A 21,029-nucleotide genomic window follows, 5' to 3' on the forward strand; every position below is an offset into this window, starting at 1 on the left:
AATCTTTATCTAATATATTATTTTCTTACTCTATATTTTGTTGTATTTTAATATTTTAATTCAAACTGACAGGACTTAGCTGTCAGTTTGAAGCCAAGATGAAGACTCCTTTATAGTCTCATTAAAATTTTTTATATTCTTTTAACATCGACTTATTGTCGACATTGTTGTAGCCGAAATGGCCTAATTTTTGTTTTACTAAGGTCTTTCGACCTAACTATGTAGCTAGTTCCAACTTCCAACTACTTTGGATCTAAAGTTTTCAACCTGATGACGGACTGATTGGTCCGAAAACGTTTGTGTTTCTTGTACTAGTGATGTACCCACTTCAATCCAATTTGGATCTTTTTAGATAAAAATTTTTAATAAATTTATATACCATCTACCTAGAAGTGAAGTTTTACTTCCTTAGTAAGTTTTTTATTATGGTATACAACCAATGAGAGGAATATTTTCCTTTTTATTTTAATGTTTATCCCCTTTACTCACATGTCCTGCCTTATCGTCTCCCCCCAGGTCTTCTTTGGTCTTCCTCTCCTACTCCTTTCAGGAATCTGCACTTCAGCTATTCTTCGTATTGGGTCATTAACGTCTCGACGTTGAACATGACCAAACCATCTTAACCTATGCTCTCTCATTTTGGCATCAATTGGTGCCACACCTAGACTTCCCCTAATATACTCATTTCTAATTTTATCCTTCTTTGTCACTCCACTCATCCATCTAAGCATTCTCATTTCCACCACATGCATTCGTTCCTCTTTCTTTTTCACTGCCCAACATTCAGTTCCGTACATCATAGCCGGTCTTATGGCTGTTTTATAGAATTTTCCCTTCAGTTTTATTGGAATTTTTCTGTCACACAACACACCACTCGCTTCTTTCCACTCCATCCATCCAGCCCTAATTCTACTGCATGCATCTCCATCTATTTTTCCATTACTCTGTAATACCGATCCTAGGTACTTAAAACTATTGCTTTTCACAATCATTTCACCATCCAAAGATACCATTTTATTTGTCGTAACTCCATCTTTAAATGAACATTCCAAATACTCTGTTTTTGTCCTACTAAGTTTTAAACCTTTTTCCTCCAGAGCTTGTCTCCACTGTTCCAATTTTGTTCTAAGTCTCTTTCACTATTTCCTATTAACACTACATCATCAGCATACATTAGGCACCATGGAATGCTACCCTGTATTTTCGCTGTTATCTGGTCCAAGACTAATGAGAATAAATAAGGACTAAGCACCGAGCCTTGGTGCAATCCTACTTTCACCTGAAATTTATCAGTCTCTCCCACACCTGTCCTAACACTAGTCGTTACTCCCTCATACATATCTCTCACAATCTTTACATATTCGCCAGGGACTCCTTTCTTATTGAGTGCCCACCACAGAATCTCTCGAGAAACTCTATCATATGCTTTCTCAAGATCAATGAATACCATATGAGCGTTGGTCTCTTTATTCCTGTATTTTTCCATCAGTTGCGTTACAATGAAAATTGCATCTGTTGTTGATCTGCCCTGCATAAAGCCAAATTGATTATCGGATATTTCGGTTTCTTCACGTATCCGTCTATCAATTACTCTCTCCCATATTTTCATGGTGTGGCTAAGTAGTTTTATAGCCCTGTAGTTTGTACATTGTTATTGCTGTATGTCTCCCTTGTTTTTGTAGACAGGTACTAATATACTGCGTCTCCATTCGTACCCTAGCATATTTTAAAAATAATTTTAAGGAAACTAGCGCCCTTTTCACAGCGACCAATTGTGGTTTTCCATCAATTAGAACGCCGTGATACTGTCTTTAACAGTTTATTGATCAATGGGAAATGTCCGCTCCCCAATAGCTACAACTATAAAAATAAAAACGTTTATTGTCCTAATATTTACATGTCAAACAGTATTTACAATATTACCTCCTGTTTTCTTCTTCTGTCAAAGCTCCGCTTTTGCACCGCTTACTTACTTTGTGTGACTGTATCCTATTCGGGTACCTGATTATCTATGCTATTAGGCTCCTGGACGTCGGTTTCTGTAGGCACTATTTTTTGGCGTCATACCTACAGGGCGTCATCCCTGCTTAGCTGTCTTCGGCAACCATCTAGCTAGACCATGATTGATCATGAATCAGTTTATGGGTTTCACGAGGTATCCTCTGCACTCTGTTTCTAGCGAGGATATCCCTGGCTTTAGGAAGTTTTCTTGTGGCCTGGTGGAACAATTTTCTGGTTCTGTTAACGGTCACCTCCCTCACTAATGTGTAGTGGAGCCTTTCTTTAATTGTTGCGTTTGAAACTCTGTCTTACCATGACGATCGATTTTATAACCTCTAGCATGGCGTTTCTGTTCTTATACAAGCTTCTTCCAATTGGTCTCCGTTGTTGAACTTCATTCTGGGACTGCACATAACATCACCGTTCTAACGTAGGCCTAGTATAATTGAATATTCTTGGCCTGCGATAGAGGACTGGTCCTGTATATCTAGGGTTGAATCAATCTTTTCTTTTTCTTGACTTCCTTGATGTGTTTTGTAAAGTTTAATCTTCTGTCGAGATGGACTCCTATGTGCTTGACGACCTCTTCTGACTGGATTCTATTTTCTCTCATCGTTAATTCTCCTTCGATTGCTGTGATCTGCTGTGTAAAGATGATAAACTGGATCTTCTCTGTGTTACGGTCTCTGTAACATGTACTTCTTTCTAGGTGGTTTTGAAGTCTCGACGATCCTATTATCTTTGGCTTCTGTGTAGATTGCTGAGTCATCTGCATCTAGTGCTGTGCTTCTAAATCTGAAACAAAATTTATCCTTTTGTACAGCTTTGTTTTCTTCAATTTCAAGTTCCTTCAATCGCTTTATTTATAACTTTATTTTGAAGCAATCTGCTGAAAGTTTTACTAAAAAATCTCATCTTTGTCGGATCGGTACTTGACAGAATTATCGCGGTCGGTATGATATAATAAGTAATTCTTGTAAAGGGAATGTAGCAGACTTTACTTAGTAACAAGTCATTTGCTCAACATGTACAACATATTAACTTCGTAATTAATCACTGATAATCAAACTAGGAAGCTAATCATTAACCTGTACGCGTCCACTGCTGGACATTTCCTAAGCTCTTTGACTCTTTCCATAATGTCTCTGTCTTGTGCAGCTTCCATCCAGTTCCTGATAACATGCTTCAAATCGACGGTTCATCTGGTTGGTGGTCGTCCTCTGTTCCGTAGTGCTTCTTGTCGTGGCCTCCACTCGACAATACGTTTTGTCCATCGGTTGTCTGATAATCTAGCGACATGTCCTGACCAATTCCACTTGAGCCACGCGATTTTTTCGACAGAGTCTGTTATTTTTGTCTACGACGTATTTCTTCGTTTGGGATTAGCTTTCTTAGGGAGACATCAGACATCTGGCGCCTTATAGCCCTCGTGAGTTACGCAAATTTTTGTTCACTACCTTTTTCGTCTGCCCAGGCTAATCATATGCGACGTGGGAGCTCACATGTCTGGTTATCTCTATCCAACCGAATTTCATGTCCCAAGTACTTATGTATGTATATGCAACCTGCTCAATGTCCCTTCCCCTTCCATCAACAGCAATACATATTATGTACTATTTAGCTTAGCACCAGATTAGTCATTATTTGCGTCTTGGCGTCTTGTTCATGTTAATCTTTAGTCCGACCTCTAAGGAAGCGTGATATAATTTTTTCAACATTATTATTTAAGAAGCTAATAATAATGCATAATTTCAAAATGTATGTATACGTAGGCAGCCAACTCCTACCTGTAGCAATATTTTACAAAAAATAATGTCATCCCATCACATTTTTAACACTACAATAATCTTTGTGGTAATAACCAAGTTCAAGTTGTAAGTGTATAAGTATAAACATGAACCTGATTTTTTCACTTTCAACAATTCTTAAATTTCAACATTTCTTAGAATATTATTATGTACGCAATAATGTTTTGCTGATATAAAAAATACCGTTGGAAAAGGCAATTACTTCGTGTAGATGTAGAGGATTCGGAATATTGTTTAGCGTGAAAAAATGTCTTGTAGGCCGGTTACTTCTTGTTGATTATAAAAAGTTCACTGACGTGTTCAACCACTCTTATTTATTATTATACGAGGCTTGTTCAATTCAAACAATTCATTGGTCCAGAAGAACGTTATTAGCAAATATATCTACAAATAATTTTTTTTTATTTTGCTAATGCCTCGACAACTAATGGTCATTGGCATGGTAAGTACGGTAACTTTTTGCGGTTAGGTACCTAGTGTCCGAAAACGCAGCAGCGGAAAAATAACAGATGATCAAGGCAATCTTGCCATAACCAAAGAAGATAAAAAGAAAGCATGGGAAGAATACTTGGGGAAACTTTTCCATGACCTTAGAACAGGAAAAGAACCCACCATTGAAAATAATTCAGGTCCCGAAATCCTACCAGAAGAAGTAACCACAGCCATCAGACAAATGAAGGATGGAAAGGCACTGGGACTTGATGAAATACCTGCAGAACTGCTAAAGCTTTTAGATGGAGCACAAATAAAAATAATAGCTGAAATATTTAATGACATACAAGGCAGGAAAAATACCAGCAGAGTGGCTCAAATCTGAGTTTGTACCGTTGCCCAAAAAACCAGGAGCAAAAGTTTGTGGAGACTATAGGACCATAAGTCTAATGAGCCATCTTCTCAAGCTGTTTTTAAAAGTCATCCATAATAGAATTTACCGAAAATGCGAAGAACAAATTGCACCCAATCAGTTTGGATTTGCGAACGCCGTTGGTACGAGGGAGGCTTTGTTTAGCGTGCAGGTGTTGTTTCAGAAATGTAGAGATGTCAGCTGTGATGTTTTTGCATGTCTGATTGACTACAAAAAGGCTGTCGATAGAGTCCGACATGAACAAATGATGGAAGTGCTGAAGAGGACAGGGATTGACGGAAGAGACCTGAAAATAATAGCTAACCTGTATTGGAATCAATCAGCAGTGCTCCGAATAGATGGAGAATATACAGATCAGGTCAAAATCTTAAGGGGAGTGAGACAGGGTTGCATAATGTCACCGCTGATATTCAATCTATACTCAGAGCACATTTTTGAAGAGGCTCTAAAAGATATTGATGAAGGCATCTCAATAAATGGAGTAGCTCAGTAACCTGTCATATGCAGATGATACAATAGTGTTTTCATACATGTGTTCATACACAGTGTTTCATGCAGATGATACAATAGTGTTTTGAGTGTACAATACTCAAGAGATTAAATGTCGCATCGGAAAGGCAAAGAGTGCATTCTTGACTATGAGCTCTGTGTTCAAGAGCCATGACATCACTCTAAAAAACAAAAATAAGGCTCCTTAAATGTTACTTGTACTCAGTGCTTCTATACGGAGTAGAAACGTGGACATTGAAGGCGGAAACTCTATCGAAACTTCAAGCTTTTGAGCTATGGTTGTACAGAAGGATCCTGAAGGTACCATCAACAGACAAAGTCACCAATGAAGAAGTACTACGGAGGATGAACACAACCGCAGATTTAGTCAACATCGTGAAGGGCCGTAAGCTGCAGTACTTGGGGCATATAATGAGAAATCAAGACAGATACGAGTTACTCCAGTGCATTTTACAAGGTAAAATTGAAGGAAAAAGGGCCCCAGGACGAAGAAGAATATCCTGGTTTGCTAACCTGAGAGCATGGTATAGAAAGACCTCAACACAACTATTCCGTATAGCAATTAACAAAGTCATCTAGCCAGAATGATCGCCAACGTTCAGAACGGACAGCACCCTAAGAAGAAGAAGACCTAGTGTCATGTGTAGTGTGTGTGTTGAGTAAGTGTCTTGTTACTTTGCAAAGTCGACGTCATTGTCTTTGCAAAGAGACGCTAATTGTACACAAGGACAGAAACTATCTTCATTTAATAATTTTATAATAAACGAAAAATCCCTGACCCTGGTGAAATTCGAACTCACGACCATTCGGACCTTTCGATCCAAAGGTAGGTGCTCTTACCACTGAGCCACAGAGGGGGTTTACAAATAATTAATACTACAATTAAGGCACAAATCCCATTGTTTAACCAACCTATGTGTACCCTGCTTAAAGAAATATTGTAGCTGTTGCTTGAAGAATTATTTTACGGCATTTTGTGTTTTGTGTCAAACTGAAAACGATTACGTTTTAACGTCTTTTTCAGTAACTCAAAGATGTGAAAATCATGAGGAGATAAATCTTTCGTTTTAGATTTTCTTTCAGTTGCCCTGGACTTTTTTGTTTTATTGCTTGATAGAGCTTGTTTAAAATTTCATTATATATACATACATAATAGTTTCTGTAAACTCTACGAGCAAAAAGGTCCCTCATGGTAGGAGAAAAAAATGTTAACATTACCTTTCCTGCAGAAACTTGAACTTTTTAACTTCTTTGTTTTTTTGGTCGTCTGACAAAAGATGAGGAATCCGTTGCGCACAAACTTTGCTGTGTTGGTTATCAAGGAGCCTAAGTCCACAAATATTTCAATTTTTTTGAAATTCGCCAGTTGGTATATGTGTGGTAGATTATTAAATGCCCTATCTACGATAATTATTTTTGTTTTTCCGTTGTTGATCTGATCTCGATTTCTTTGCGTATTCGGCTTAGTGGATCGGTGATGGTAATCATTTCGGCTTCATTTGCTGTTAGTATGTATAACTGTGTCATCGGCGTATCGCATGCTTCTGATTTTTCTGACTCCCATAGTGATTCATCCATCCCAATCGTCTAGTAATTATGTACTTTCCTCATTTTATATTCAGAATATATGTATTATGTTGTATAATAATGGTGATGGTATGTAGCCCTGTCTAGATCCTTTCTTTACTTTGAACGCATTTGAATATATTCCGAATACTTTAACTTTTGCTGAGTTTTGATCATACAGATTGCTCATTGGGTGAACTAGGTGGTTAGGTACTCCAATATTTTTCATTATAGGCCCAGAGGGATTCCATTTTACTGAAGCGAGATCCTTTGTGTTTTCTACGAAATAAAGCAGCATTGATATATTGTGTTCCCTCGCTTTTTCTATTATCTGTCTGGTGTTCAATATCAGCTCACGTGTTCCTTTTCGTAATACGGATCCGCATTATTCTTCGCCTATCTCAGAAGTAGAAAGTTTTTTAGCCGTTCACTGATTATATGCAGCAAAATTTTGCTTGCATCAGAAATAAGGGCAATGGTTCTGTAATTGCTGTATGTGGTTACTGATCCTTTTTCATGGATAGGCATGAGGGTGCAGAGAATATTTTGTTTTTCATAACAAATTTATTCCTTTTTTTGTAACGGGTTGCTCCCTCTAATAACTTTTGGATAGATATATTATCTCATAAAATTGGATTATAAATGTATCTTAATTTTCGTGCTACTTTTATTCTTCGTTATGTATATGATAATACTTTATTGTTACTTGATATTTTTATTTTTAATGTATTTTTTACATTCTTACATTCTACTTTTGAATTAAAAGCAACTGGCCTATTGTATAGATGTTTAACCATCTGCTTTTCTTTTTAACAGATGTATGTAGAAACTTTTTCCCTTTTTTGTTTGCAGTTCTCTTGTGGTTACGTAGGTACTTTATAATTTTATGATATAGTTTCTATGTCAAACACGAAACATGAGTATAGGGGTTGGAACAAGTACACGCACCAAAATGTCAGGTTGTTAACGTTTTTATCGGAATAATGATTCAGTATAAGCAATATATATAATATTGCACATATTGTTCAACATTAGACTATAATATCGATTAGATATTATACGAAGAAAAAATAGGAAAAAATAAGGAAGTTGCAAAACCATATTTCAACAAGTTAAACTTAATTGTGAGAGACAGTTTATGTTTCTTTTCGGTTGAGAGGTGATTCATTATCCCCAGACAACTGTTTCTGTCTCTAGACGTCTTCAGTGGGGCTACTTGCACACCTATGAATCGAAACGAAACCAAACTGCGTATTTAAGCAGAATTATAAAAATAACATTATAATCCACTTTTAGGACACTGTAGCCGACAAATATTATCTTAAAGAAAAGATGAAAAGTCCAGATGCAAAATTTATTAAAAGTAATAAATAATAATTTAAATCTAAAAACTTTTCGTGGAACTACTCTCTGGTAACATCCTTGATCTCTGTCTTCTACAATTTATAAGACAAGAGACGACGAATAAAGAAGGCGAAAAGGACTTTTTTGTCGTGCTATGTGTATATACAGCATTTGCTAAGCTGTGAGCTTATTATTACTATGTTCATCTTAATAAAATGCTCACTTCTGTCTCTTCAAAAATTTATCTTGCTGGTCGAGACAATGAAAGAGTGGAAGAGAGCAATAAAAGCAAAGATAAAAAATGCCGGCTTAGTCGTCATCGGGCCTACGTTATCAAAACAAAGTACACGGTTCATGAAATCGCCTCCGTTATTGATGTGTAAGCATCGCGCAAGTCCGTTTGCAACGTGACAACATTCCACCGGAAGCTTAAACAGAGACGGATGAAGGCCGGGGGTTGTCGGCTCGGGTAGTAGTATCGCTGAAGAATGAGAGAGAAATCGACCGCAGGCTTGCCACGATGCCTAGAATTCCCCTATTGTCGATGATATTTAGAAAATAAATTCTGAATTATCATCTTCGGCCTGCCATATTATGGCCTTAATTTTGTCATTTGAAAATTGGTCTTCATTCGATTCCTTTAGCGGCAGTGTCTGAAGGAGTGAACTGTCAATTTACCAAATGTCTAAGTTACTTACCAGTATGGAAACTTATTATTGTAAACTTCAAAGGTGGAGACGTATTCATTGTTTTGCACTACTTTATTAGTTTTTATTGCAGTGAACGAGTTTTTCTTTCCAATAATGTATGCTTTATTGGTTCACTTTAACTTCATCGGTTAAGTTTTATGTTAAGCTTCCGTCGGCTTTTTGTTTGATATAATTTTTTGTTACTAAAATGTTGTTGTTTATTTGGATTTATATGACTGCGGACACTAAATCCATTCGCCAATTTTACTATTTTTTATTTTATTAGTCATTTTTTCGTATCTTATCCTAAAACTAATACTAATATTAATCTCTAATAAACAATTCTACTAATAAATAATTATTTTTGTATTTTTTTTAATAATTTTTTATATTATATTTTTTTTATTTATTTTTTCTAAATGATGTTCTCAGAGTTCCACAGCAAAAACTGCAACATTCTTCTTTTCTTCTTTAGCCCTCTACTTCATTCGAAAGCTTTTTACTATGGACTGTCCAAGTTCGTCATTCATTTTTTTTTATTATATATTTTTTTCTATTATTTTTTTTTATTTTTTATTATATATATTTTTTTGTATTTTTTTTATTTTTTTTTCTTTTATTTTTATTTTTTTTTCTTTTTTTTTTATTTATTTTTTTTTCTTTTCTTTTTTCTTTTAATATATAACAATTTACAAGAAAACTATATTTTACAATTACAACTTAAGTTTAATATCTAAAATATGTTTATACAATAGTCGATATACCGACTCATTATTTTCTAATGTTAATAAATAATTTAAATTAATGGGATGGTGGACATCAGTCAAATAATACAGTGAATTTAAAAACATATTAACTTTATTAGAAATAAGAGAACAGGTCAAAATTTTGTACTAAAATGTTAATGTATATTGTTGCAGCTCTTGTTTTGGATAATTCTTATAGACCTGGATCCCGCGTACCAAAAATAGTTGATTAAATAGCAAGCTGAAAATTTGTTAATATCTTGACGGCGTCTAGTCGGACAAACTTTGATGTAAGGGAACACTGGAACAAGGGAAGTTTTAATTGTGGAACAGGTTAAAAATTTGGATTGTCAGGCTACGAAAACGTTCCATGTATTTTGTCAGACAGACCTTCCAATTGATTTGTTACCATTTCATTAAACTCTCATGCAAAAATTAGACTGGTGTTTATCACCAACTGGGTATTTTAATGAGTGGAACACGAAGAACATCTCAAATGACAGGAATCATGTTGGTTAGTAATAGCAGTCTAATTTTTGCATGAGATTTTAATGAAAGGGTAACAAATTAATTGGATGTTCTGTCCGACAAAATACATAGGACGTTTTCGTAATCTGGCCTTTCAAAGTTTGTCCGACTAGACACCGTTAAGCAATTAACAAATTTGCAGCTTGCTAATAATCAACTTTTTATTGGTACGCGGGATCCAGGCCTATTATTGTGTTCCCAACGCTGCAAGTGCCCTGCAAGAAAGGCCTACAGTCGATTAGCTCCTTACTTTAGTAGCTATTTGTATAACAAGGGAGGAAAGTGCTACTTTTCCTCCCGAGAATGAAGTTTACTGTAATCATTCAAGGGAGGAAAAGGCACTTTACTCCCATGTTATACATATGGTTTTTCCACTTTCCTCAAATATCAAGTCATTTTTTCATTTTTACTTAATTTATTTATTTAACTAACCAACAAAATTTATTAGAACTAAAACTAAAAAGTAGGTATAAGGTACAATGTAACTGTCAACTATCAAATATAAGTCAAAGTAATAATGTAAACATTGTTAAATCAAAATAACAATTTACTGTTTTTTACCATTCTGTAAAATAGGGTGTTTTATAAATAAACGTTAAAATGTATAGAAACTTACGTAATAGAAAATAGATATTGTACAGGGCGTCAATAACTTCTATTGCATGAATGAAATACCATGACGTCACTTTTACTTTTCCTCCCTCTAGAGGAAAAGTACAACTTTGCTCCCTACAATCAGGTCCGGAAAAGTATACTTTCGGTAGAGGTAGGTGGAAAAACATTTTACTTAAACATATCTTGATAACACGTTCATTTTAACCCAGACTATGTGCAGCATCTAATTGTTTCTAATGCATGGTTAAGGTTGCGGGGTTTAATTAATTAAGTAGTGGAAACAATGGTCTATGTCTATACTCTATACCTATACTATGGAATGGTACGGTAGGTAATGTAAATATAAGATATAAATGCAGTTAGTATGAAAAAATGAATAAATATGTTGTGTGTTCGTATGTAAATGTGAAGAAAACCTGGCTATATAATAAATTGTATCAATTGTCAAAGAAATTATAGCACCTACCTTTCTTGGCCGTAACGAGCGTAGTTAACTGGAATGATGGACGACGGGCTGGCTGTACCGCTGGACGTCGCGTCGAGGACAGCATCTTCAAGAAGACGCCACATCTGGATGCTTATTGCGTCGGCATAGTACTATAGATAGACTCTTAAACCGTATTTGTAGTGCCGCGTTCTAGATTCGTACTGAGGTTGCCTTCCTTTGCCTCAATTAGAGGTACTTACAGGAAGAGAACCCTTCCCATTATCCAATTAATCATTCTAAATTAGTCGATGGGTATTAGTATAGTTAAAATAATTAGACAATAATGATTAGGCCAGAGAAATTAAGCGTTTTTTTTTCTATTTTTAAGGATAAAAAAGCAAATTCATTAGCGGGACTGAATTCAAATATTCAAAATTATTCTGCACGCCATTTTTGAAACGCGGTTTGGTTAAAATATCTTATTTTTGTTGGTAAAAAAAATATATTAATTTGTCTGGATTAATTACTGTTCTGTTGATTATCAGAGGACTTGGTATTCACACAATGTTGCCAAACTGAATTTTGTTATATTCGGTTTAAATTTTCTAGCGAATTTTCGCGCTGATTATACCTCTCGGTTCTTCTTCATTCTAAATAAAGTGCAGCATAGAAAACCTAAAGATTAGGTGGTAGACCATGGAAAATATTGAAGAATAGCAGCGGAAGCGCACAATTTGAACATTTGAACTGGTGTTGTTACTTCATGATGGATATTATAGTATAAGTATATCCCAAAAGTAATTCTAGTGTATGATCCCCTTTTCCTGTTTTCTGCAATAAATAAAACATCTTCCGCATGTTATTGAATTTAAAGTATGTGTTGATTCGTACAACATAGAACCTAAGCAATGTAAAAACAGACATAATGTATAGTAGCTACAGTCAGAAAAATGAAAGAATACCCATGAACGAACATATAAAACACGCTGTATTTTCCTGTCACCGTGTCACAAAGAAAATTGCCCAGCGCAAGTACGTGTAATAATAATTATTACATGTACTTGCGCTGGCCAATTTTTTGTGTGACACGGTGACAGGAAAATACAGCGTGTTTTATATGTTCGTTCATGGGTATTCTTTCATTTTTCCTACTGTATTTGCTCTTACTTGTATTATTTTATTGCTTTCATCACGATGTTATATGCTGTTTAAAGATATGTTGTTTTATGTCTAAAAATTGAGATTTATTTAAATAAATTAAATATATAAATTCATTTACTTGTTTGTGTGTTGAATGTTCGAATTTAAGAAAATTCGTTAAAAATCATAAAATTTTTCCAGAAAACTTTACATTTTAAGAAGTATTTTAACGTGTATTCGCTTGGGACGGCAACCCTGGCTGAATAGCAGTTGTAGCGTGGCAGCATGAATCCCACGTGGCGCATCAGCCTTTGGTGTCTTGGCAACGCACGTCTGGAATGATTTCAAAGTACATTTATAACGTTTACTTCTTAATACGTATTTTTAGTCTAAGAGAATGGATTTTATGATACCTTCTGTTGTCATAGATGTATGTACTTTACCTATATAAAAAGAATAGCATTAGAAATGAAAACGATTTAAAATGTTTTTATTGGGCTGTTAACTGGTAAAAGGTACACAAAACTAACGTGAACTTTACTGTTATTGCCGAATAATTGTGACATTATTATACCCTGGTCCTCCAAGGTGGGGGTTAAGGCATCGGGCTAGCTCCTCGTTACTTGTAAAAATATGACTGAAGTGGGGTAGAGAGGACTCCTTAGGTGTGGAAAAAGCAACCTCTCTAACAGAAGGAACTCTGAAATCAAACCCTGGTCCTCCAAGTTGGGGGTTAAGGCAACGGGCTAACTCCCCTAATAGACATCGCAGTAGTGAGAGAAACTAAGAGGAAAGGCCAAGGATCACAGACATTGGGCTACTATGATCATTTTTATAGTGGAGTTCCAAAACACAAAGAGCTCAACAAGGAATATCGATCTTCATACGCAGAACATTAAGAAAGCACATAACATCGTGGGAAGGAATAAATGAAAGAATGATAAAGGTCAACATGAACATATATGGCTATAGAATAACTATTTTGGGAGTATATGGTGTAAACGAGGACGGACTGGTAGCTAACAAAGATGAGTTCTATGAACAGCTGAACGATGAAATCGTCAAAATAGGAAATGCCAGGGAAATTATATTATTAGGAGACCTAAATGGCAGAACACCAAGAGGAAGACCAAAAATAAGATGGGAAGATCAACTGCTAGACGATATATCAAAGATGGAAATTGCAAACTGGAGAGAAAAGATTCAGGACTGGAGTGAGTGGAAGAAGATAGTAGAGAAGGCAAAAAAACACCACAACCTATGAACGATGACCTAAAGGAAACCGCGGACTAATCCACCGCGTGAAATGGATTAAAAGAGCTCATAGTATTTGAGCGACCTATACTCTAACAAGAGTGAACGGTCCATATAAAAAAAATGGCAGAACAGGCAATAAAAAACAGGATGACGTAGTAGGCAGATACGGCGAGGAAGTACTCAACAATAATGGAACAAGAATAATTAACATATGTAAACAGAACAATTTAAGAATTATGAACGGCTTCTTCCAGCATAGATGCATTCATAAATATACTCGGACCCAACCTACTATGAACCAGAAAAGTATAATTGATTATCTTTTTAACGTTTCAAATTAACGATGTAAGGCACATCAAAGAAACATGAAACGTAAATTACGTTTCATGGAAATAAAACACTGCTAAACAAATATACGTCCGGCCATTTATGAAACTCTCCGAAAATAAAAATGTGTCATGAGCTTGAATCACACTCGTTTCATTGGTAGGCGGACTTTGAGATTTGTTTAGCAGGGTTTTATTTTCATGAAACATGTTTCATGTTTCATGTTTTTCGTTTCATGTTTCTTTGGTGTGCGGCTTGCCTAAGAGTTTATAGAGGAGCAACATGCGGCAGTGACCATCATCTTCTAAAAGCGGAAGTACTGTTACCCGGAATGAAATCTCAAAAAAATCTAAATCCACGAGAACAAGTAGGAAACAAATCGGAACCAAAAAAGAAATACAACCTAGAAAGCTTACAACAAACAAGCATAAGAACGCAATACGAAAAGCGTGTGGACGAGAAAGGACAATATACATAAGAGAGAAAAGTACCGGAAATATATGAGTACACAGAAAGATTCCGATAAGGTTTTATACAAAGAAGCACAAGCAAGAGTGCGGAAAAGAAATATACAGAAGAAAAACGAAACGTGGACAAAAAAATGCAATCAACTTAACGCCTATATAGGGGGGACAAGAAACACAGAGAGTTGGAAATTCCTTAAAACGTTGAGAACAGATACCAAAAGGGATATAATAACACCGATTACTCTGGAAAAGTGGGATGGCTATTTCAAGCAGTTACTAGTAGAAAATAGAGAAGATTTTATTAAAAGCGAAGATCACGAAAGTTTCAATGTAATTGTCAAAATTGTCAGTGGCTCACCGATTCGGTGAAGACTGGAAGAAGTACGAAATGCATGCAAATCCCTAAAAATAGAAAAGCGTCAGGGCCTGGCGACATAGCACCAGAACTGCTCAAATATGGTAGCAATACCCTGTATGAATACCTAAGAGATCTATTTAATAGATGTATGAATGGCGAAGTCATTACCACAAAGTAAACTTTGGGAAGCCCTCGAAAAAACTAACATCAGTCTGAACCTCATTAAAGCTGTAAAAAATCTATACCACCATAATATAGTCAGGATTTGAAGTGAATAAGGATCTTAAACAGGGCTGCTGTCTATCGCCGACACTATTTAAAATTTATTTAGAGCAAGTTTTGAAATCCTGGAAAAGGAAATGTAAGAATATGGGTATACCTCTAAATGATGATATAGTCTGTTCGCTAAACTCAGACGCAACTTTCTAGATATTTTAGTCAGTAATTTTGCAAATTTTAGTAAAATTGGCAAAAAATAATTACTAAATAGTTAATAATCACTAAATAGTTAGTAATTTTGCCAATTTTTGCAAAATTGGCAAAAAACAAAAAAATTATCGACTAAAATATCTAGCCGGTTGCGTCTGAGTTTAGCGAACCGACTAATATACACTTTATGTTTTGCGGATGATCAGATTCTTATGGCCCAGGATTATCACGATATTGAATATATGACCCGAAAAATCATACAAGAGTACCGGAACTGGGGTTTAGAAGTGAATACTAAGAAAACAGAATATATGTGCGTTGGAGGTATACAGCAGGATCTAGCGTTGGAAAATGAAATAACTATTAATCACTGTCAGGAATATAAATAGTTGGATCTTAAAATTACACAAGATGGAACATTGGACAAGAATATCCAAGAAAGGTGCACGCAAGGAAGGAAAGCTATCGCATTATTGAACAAAATCCTATGGGACCAAAGTTTCTCCAAAGAAAATCTCCAGCAGCGAAGTTTGGCCACTTAAAGAAAAATCCGAAAATATGCTCAGAACAACTGAAATGGACTTCTGGAGAAGATCTGCTGGTATATCAAGAATACAAAAAATCAGAAATACAAGAATATTGGAGATAATGGATGTAAAGCATACAATAATGGACGATATAAAAACAAAGCAACTAAGATGGTTTGGCCACTTACAACGTATGGAAGACGACAGATCACCCAAGCAAGTGCTACGATGGGCACCAAAAGGACGGCGGAAAAGAGAAAGACCTAGGAAAAGCTGGATAGAAGGAATCCATAGGGAAATCAGAGAAAGTGGCTTGAACGAAGACATGTGCTACGATCGAGAGCAATGGCGATTGTGAATCGGAAGACGTCGTAGAACGTTATGAACCGATTATATATATAATATAAAAACCAAAAAAATGTATTTTTCTTAATGCCCTCTCCTCAATAGAGGTTGGCTACTACTACAATAATTGCAAATTCTTGTCTGTCTTCAGAGCTGTTTTTATTAGTTCTTCAAAATTTAGCCTTGTCCATTGTCGGATGTTTCTTAGCCACGATAGTCTTTTCCTTCCTAGTCATCTTTTTGCGTCGATCGTTCCTTTCACTATTAGTTGAGCATATTGGTAAATACTTGCAGTTTCCCCGTATCTCCTAGTTATGATGTTTTTCTAACTTTCACTGTGTTGGAAAGTTCTCGTTCTTTGTCTATTCTGTGCAGCACTTATTCGTTTGAGGTAGGCGATGTTCATGAAATTTTAAGGATTCTCCAGTAGATCGACGTTTCAACGGCCTCCAAATTATTTACGGTTGCTGTTTTAAGGATCCACGTTTCAACTATTTAGAGAAGAGTCGACCAGATGTAGCATTTTGAGAATTACAGTCAAATTTCGAGTTGTATTCGAGAATCAGATAGCAGGCTTTTGATTTTTTCCAAAGAATTTCTGGCCTGTTCTATTCTCGATCTTATTTCTAGATCAGGATTTAGGCTGCTATTGATCCAGCACCCCAGATAATTAAATTTATTGACCTCCTTGGGTTTCTTAATGGCTATTTTCATGCCGAAGTGCTCACAGATCGAGTTAGTCCTGTCGATGAGTCGTTGTAGACCCAAGTCGGAATCCGCAATGAACACCGTGTCATCGGCATATCTGATGCGATTGATATTTACGCCATTCAACTTGACTCGTCCTTGGAATCCTCCAGTAGGTACCTTTTTAAATAGAAATTCGGAATGTAGATTAAATAAAATAAAATAAAAGAATATACCTATATAAAAACAAAACGGTGTCCAGTGCTCGGCCTGGTGAGACACTCGTCGGCGATTACTGAGCAACTAAAAGTAACCAGATACTCGAAAGCTGCTCGTCTGTAATCGTTCATTTAAATCAATGCTTTGTTACAATGGAACACCGGTGGTGGACAACGGTGTCCGACACCAGTTTGAATTGATACTGCTAAATGAAAGTTTGAATTGCTACATCATGCAGCCTATTGGCACAGTATAAAGAGGGACAGTAAAACCACTTCTCTATCGGCACTTTGATCTCAAGAAGTAATACCGGCAGTACGCAATTGATAATTCACCAGTGGTGGATGCGGGTTTTCCCTGTTAAAACCCGTACGTTTCTTTTTATATGCGACTAGCAATGCGAGAGTAAGGCAAAAGCGACCAAGAACATTGCGCGGTCGCCATGGCTATTGGTCAGATTTAGACCCCTAGGATTAATTTCTGTTCGCAACTTGAAATAGAAGTGCAGATATACGAAGGAGATGCAAGGTGGACAACATTAATAACTGGGTGAAAAGCAGAAGAGTAGAATGGAACGACCACATAAGCCGAATGACAAAAAATAGAGTAGTAAGGACGGCGAGAGACGGTTCCCCAATAGGAAGACGATCAGTGGGAAGACCACGAAAAAGATGGAATGACAACTTACTGGAGGCACATTGAAAAACAGACAGAGTAATGTATATATAAAAAGAAGAAGAAGAACTTGAAAAAAATGGCTTAGTAGTTAATATTTTGCATCCTTCAAGAAGTGATGTCGGCTGTTAATGGCTAATAAAAAGGATATCGAACTTATTGAAATCGCTGTGAAAAGTGTATAGAAATGAAAGAAAGATATGTTCACTGGGATCACTGGTTCACTTCTGGGATCACTGGTTCGTTTTCAATGAACAGATAGATATTGGGAGGTCAATACCTATTGTTCGATATATTCTATATATTTGTTGGAAATAGAGATTAGTGTTTCTAACTGATATATAGAGTATAGTTAAGCCACAAATACAGAACGAAATAAAGAGCCTAAAAAATAACAAAACCCCAGGAATAACAGAAATATCGGCCGAAATGGTAAAATCAGGAGGGAAAAGACTACAAAAAGTGATATGACCTAATAAAAAGAATATGGGAAGTAGAGAAAATGCCAGAAGAGTGGACCATAGCAACGATATGCCCTATACATACTGTGACCAACTAGCCTGAAAAATCCGGGACATGGCCCGAATTACGAAGTCGTGTCTCGGCGTCCCGGACAAAGCTTCCGGGCTATCCGAATTTTCGAGGTTTTGGTAAAATTCTATTTTGAAATTTTGAATACGTTATTTTTCTGAGAAATTGGTGGGACGAAAAAATGTTGACAATTTTTAGAGTGTGATATTAATACCACATTCAAAACGCATGCATTTTAGATCGTGATATTATAGTTCTACGAAAACTCAAACTGAGGACTTTTTTTCTTTTCTGTATTTTAAATACCGTCCTGAAAAGACGATTCAAAAACAGTATCAATTCATGTATAGGTGTACACATGAATCAGCTGTCCGAGGCATGCCGCATGCAACAATGTAATGATATGAGGTATTCTTTTCAGCCTTGTCCCGAATTCGACTGAATTGGAGTTGGTCACACTATCTATACATAAAAAAGGTGATAGAATGCTATGCAAAAACTATAGAGGCATCGCACTGTTAGAAATAGTTTACAAAATCTTGGCACAAGGTATAAGAAAATGGTTAATTCAATATTCGGAAAAAATATTTGGAGAATACCAGGCAGGTTTTAGAAACAACAGATCAACGACGCACCAAATATTTGCCTTAAAAGAAATACAGACTACTTGTTACGAACATAAAACAGTATTATATGCTTTGTTCATCGACTTTAAGCAGGCCTACGACACAGTAAACAGACAGCAGATGTACGAACTGATGAAAGAATTGGGGATACCAAGTAAAATTGTCAGGATGGTAAAGATGACGATGGAAAACACAACAAACGAAATAGCATGGAAGGGGTATACATCCAAAAGTTTGAAACCAAGGAAGGATTACGACAAGGAGACCCACTATCAACAACTGCATTCAATCTAACATTGAAAGGAATAATCAGGAAAAGCAGAATAAACATGCAAGAAACGATATTTAAAAACGACTACCAATGCATAGCATTTGCAGATGATCTGACCCCTGACCCTATCAGCAACAAGCAAGAAAGAACTACAAAAGTTAATGAAAAACATAATAAAAGAAGGGTACATATAGATTCAGTTACATTTGTTGTGAAATTCAAAGTATAAACTACGCAGAAAAGAACCGATTTATAATGCCATACAAATATTTAATAAAATAACGTTTTACCTGTTTGTTTCCAGTATTATACTAGTTCTTGCTTCTAATTTAATAATTATTTTCAGATTGGATAAAACTCTTCAAGACATAGTCTATAAACTCGTACCAGAATTGTTCTTGAGAGAAATGACGCGCCGAAAACAGTATTATCAAGAATATCCTCAAATAGCAGCAAGAGTTTCTCCTGAAGAACGAGGCGAAGATACGGAACGCACTATTTTCAACCCCCAGGATTGTATCAGCTTATCCATGGAATATGTCAGGTATGTTTGGCTTAATTAGTATTGTAAGGAACAATTTTTTGCACAAAATTTTACGAATGATATTTGGAATCGTGCTTCCCTAACAATTATTATTAGTTACGGCCCAAAATTGTTTATTTTTTTTAAATAGTATTTCTAATACAGTAAAACCTCCGTTAACCGAAGTAATTGGGGGGAGGCCGTTTCGGATAACAAGAATTTCGGTTAAAAATAATATTGGTTTTTGTATTCTTTTTGTATCAAATTACATAGTATTGGAGAGATATAGCTGCTGATTCAGTGAATTTGTACTCTACGAGCTCCCTAGTGGGAAAGTTTTGGGGTAGTTCTGATTTCTTTCATTATACAAAGAGAGCTGTAAAGTGGAATAAATTCAATATCTCAAATACTAATTGTTTTTTTGGAAAATGCTCAGGGCCGTCGATTAGTATTTCAAATTGTCCTTTTTGACATTCAATAAAAATGTATACAGGGTGTCCCAATTTAGAGATATGACGTCATCGTCGATTTTCTTAAATGGCAACACTGTCATTTTGATAGCTAATTTGATAGGGTTTGTAAAGTTATACATAACTGCAAAATATCAAATTTTTATTCTCTACCATTTACAAGATAATAGAAAATAACAAAGTTATATCTGTAATTTGGAATATATTCAATAATTAAAATACTAACTGTTTTTTTGAAAAATGCTCAGACCCATCGATTAGTATATCAAATTGTCATTTTTGACATATAATAATAATGTATACAGGGTGTCCCAATTTAGAGATATGACGTCATCGTTGATTTTCTTAAATGGCAACACTATCATTTTGATAGCTATTTTGATAGCGTGTGTAAAGTTATACACATCTGAAAAATTTCAAAATTTTATTCCCTACCATTTACAAGATAATAAAAAATAACAAAGTTATGAAGAACAAGAAGTAATCAAATAATAATTGAATTTATTTATTTCAATTAAGCAAATGCTCATAACGTTGCCCATTGACAATTTGACAATAATTGAGGGCAACATTATGAGTTTTTGCTTAATTTATTGAAATAATTAAATTCAATTATTAGTTGATTACTTCTTTTTCATAACTTTGTTATTTTTTATTATCATCTAAATGGTAGAGAATACAAATTTGAAATTTTGTAGTTGTGTATAACTTTACACACCCTATCAAAATAGCTATCAAAATGACAGTGTTGCCATTTAAGAAAATCAATGATGACGTCATATCTCTAAATTGGGACACCCTGTATACATTATTATTATATGTCAAAAAGGACAATTTGATATACTAATCGACGGGTCTGAGCATTTTTCAAAAAAACAGTTAGTATTTTAATTATTGAATATATTCCAAATTACAGATATAACTTTGTTATTTTCTATTATCTTGTAAATGGTAGAGAATAAAAATTTGATATTTTGCAGTTATGTATAACTTTACAAACCCTATCAAATTAGCTATCAAAATGACAGTGTTGCCATTTAAGAAAATCGACGATGACGTCATATCTCTAAATTGGGAC

At 35.4% G+C, this 21,029-nt stretch overlaps 1 protein-coding gene across 1 annotated transcript in view; it reads left to right on the forward strand.

Annotated features, from left to right (window-relative positions):
• LOC114328804 (polycomb group protein Psc-like) overlaps positions 1 to 21,029 on the forward strand; it is a 727,697-nt gene that overhangs the window by 305,537 nt on the left and 401,131 nt on the right. The window contains exon 5 of the mRNA XM_050656461.1: positions 19,305 to 19,502. Coding sequence (XP_050512418.1) covers positions 19,305 to 19,502 — 198 coding nt within the window. The remainder of the gene's footprint in view (positions 1 to 19,304; positions 19,503 to 21,029) is intronic.

Source organism: Diabrotica virgifera, chromosome 7 (genome assembly GCF_917563875.1).
Source record: "Diabrotica virgifera virgifera chromosome 7, PGI_DIABVI_V3a".
In the NCBI taxonomy this organism is placed as follows: domain Eukaryota; kingdom Metazoa; phylum Arthropoda; class Insecta; order Coleoptera; family Chrysomelidae; genus Diabrotica; species Diabrotica virgifera.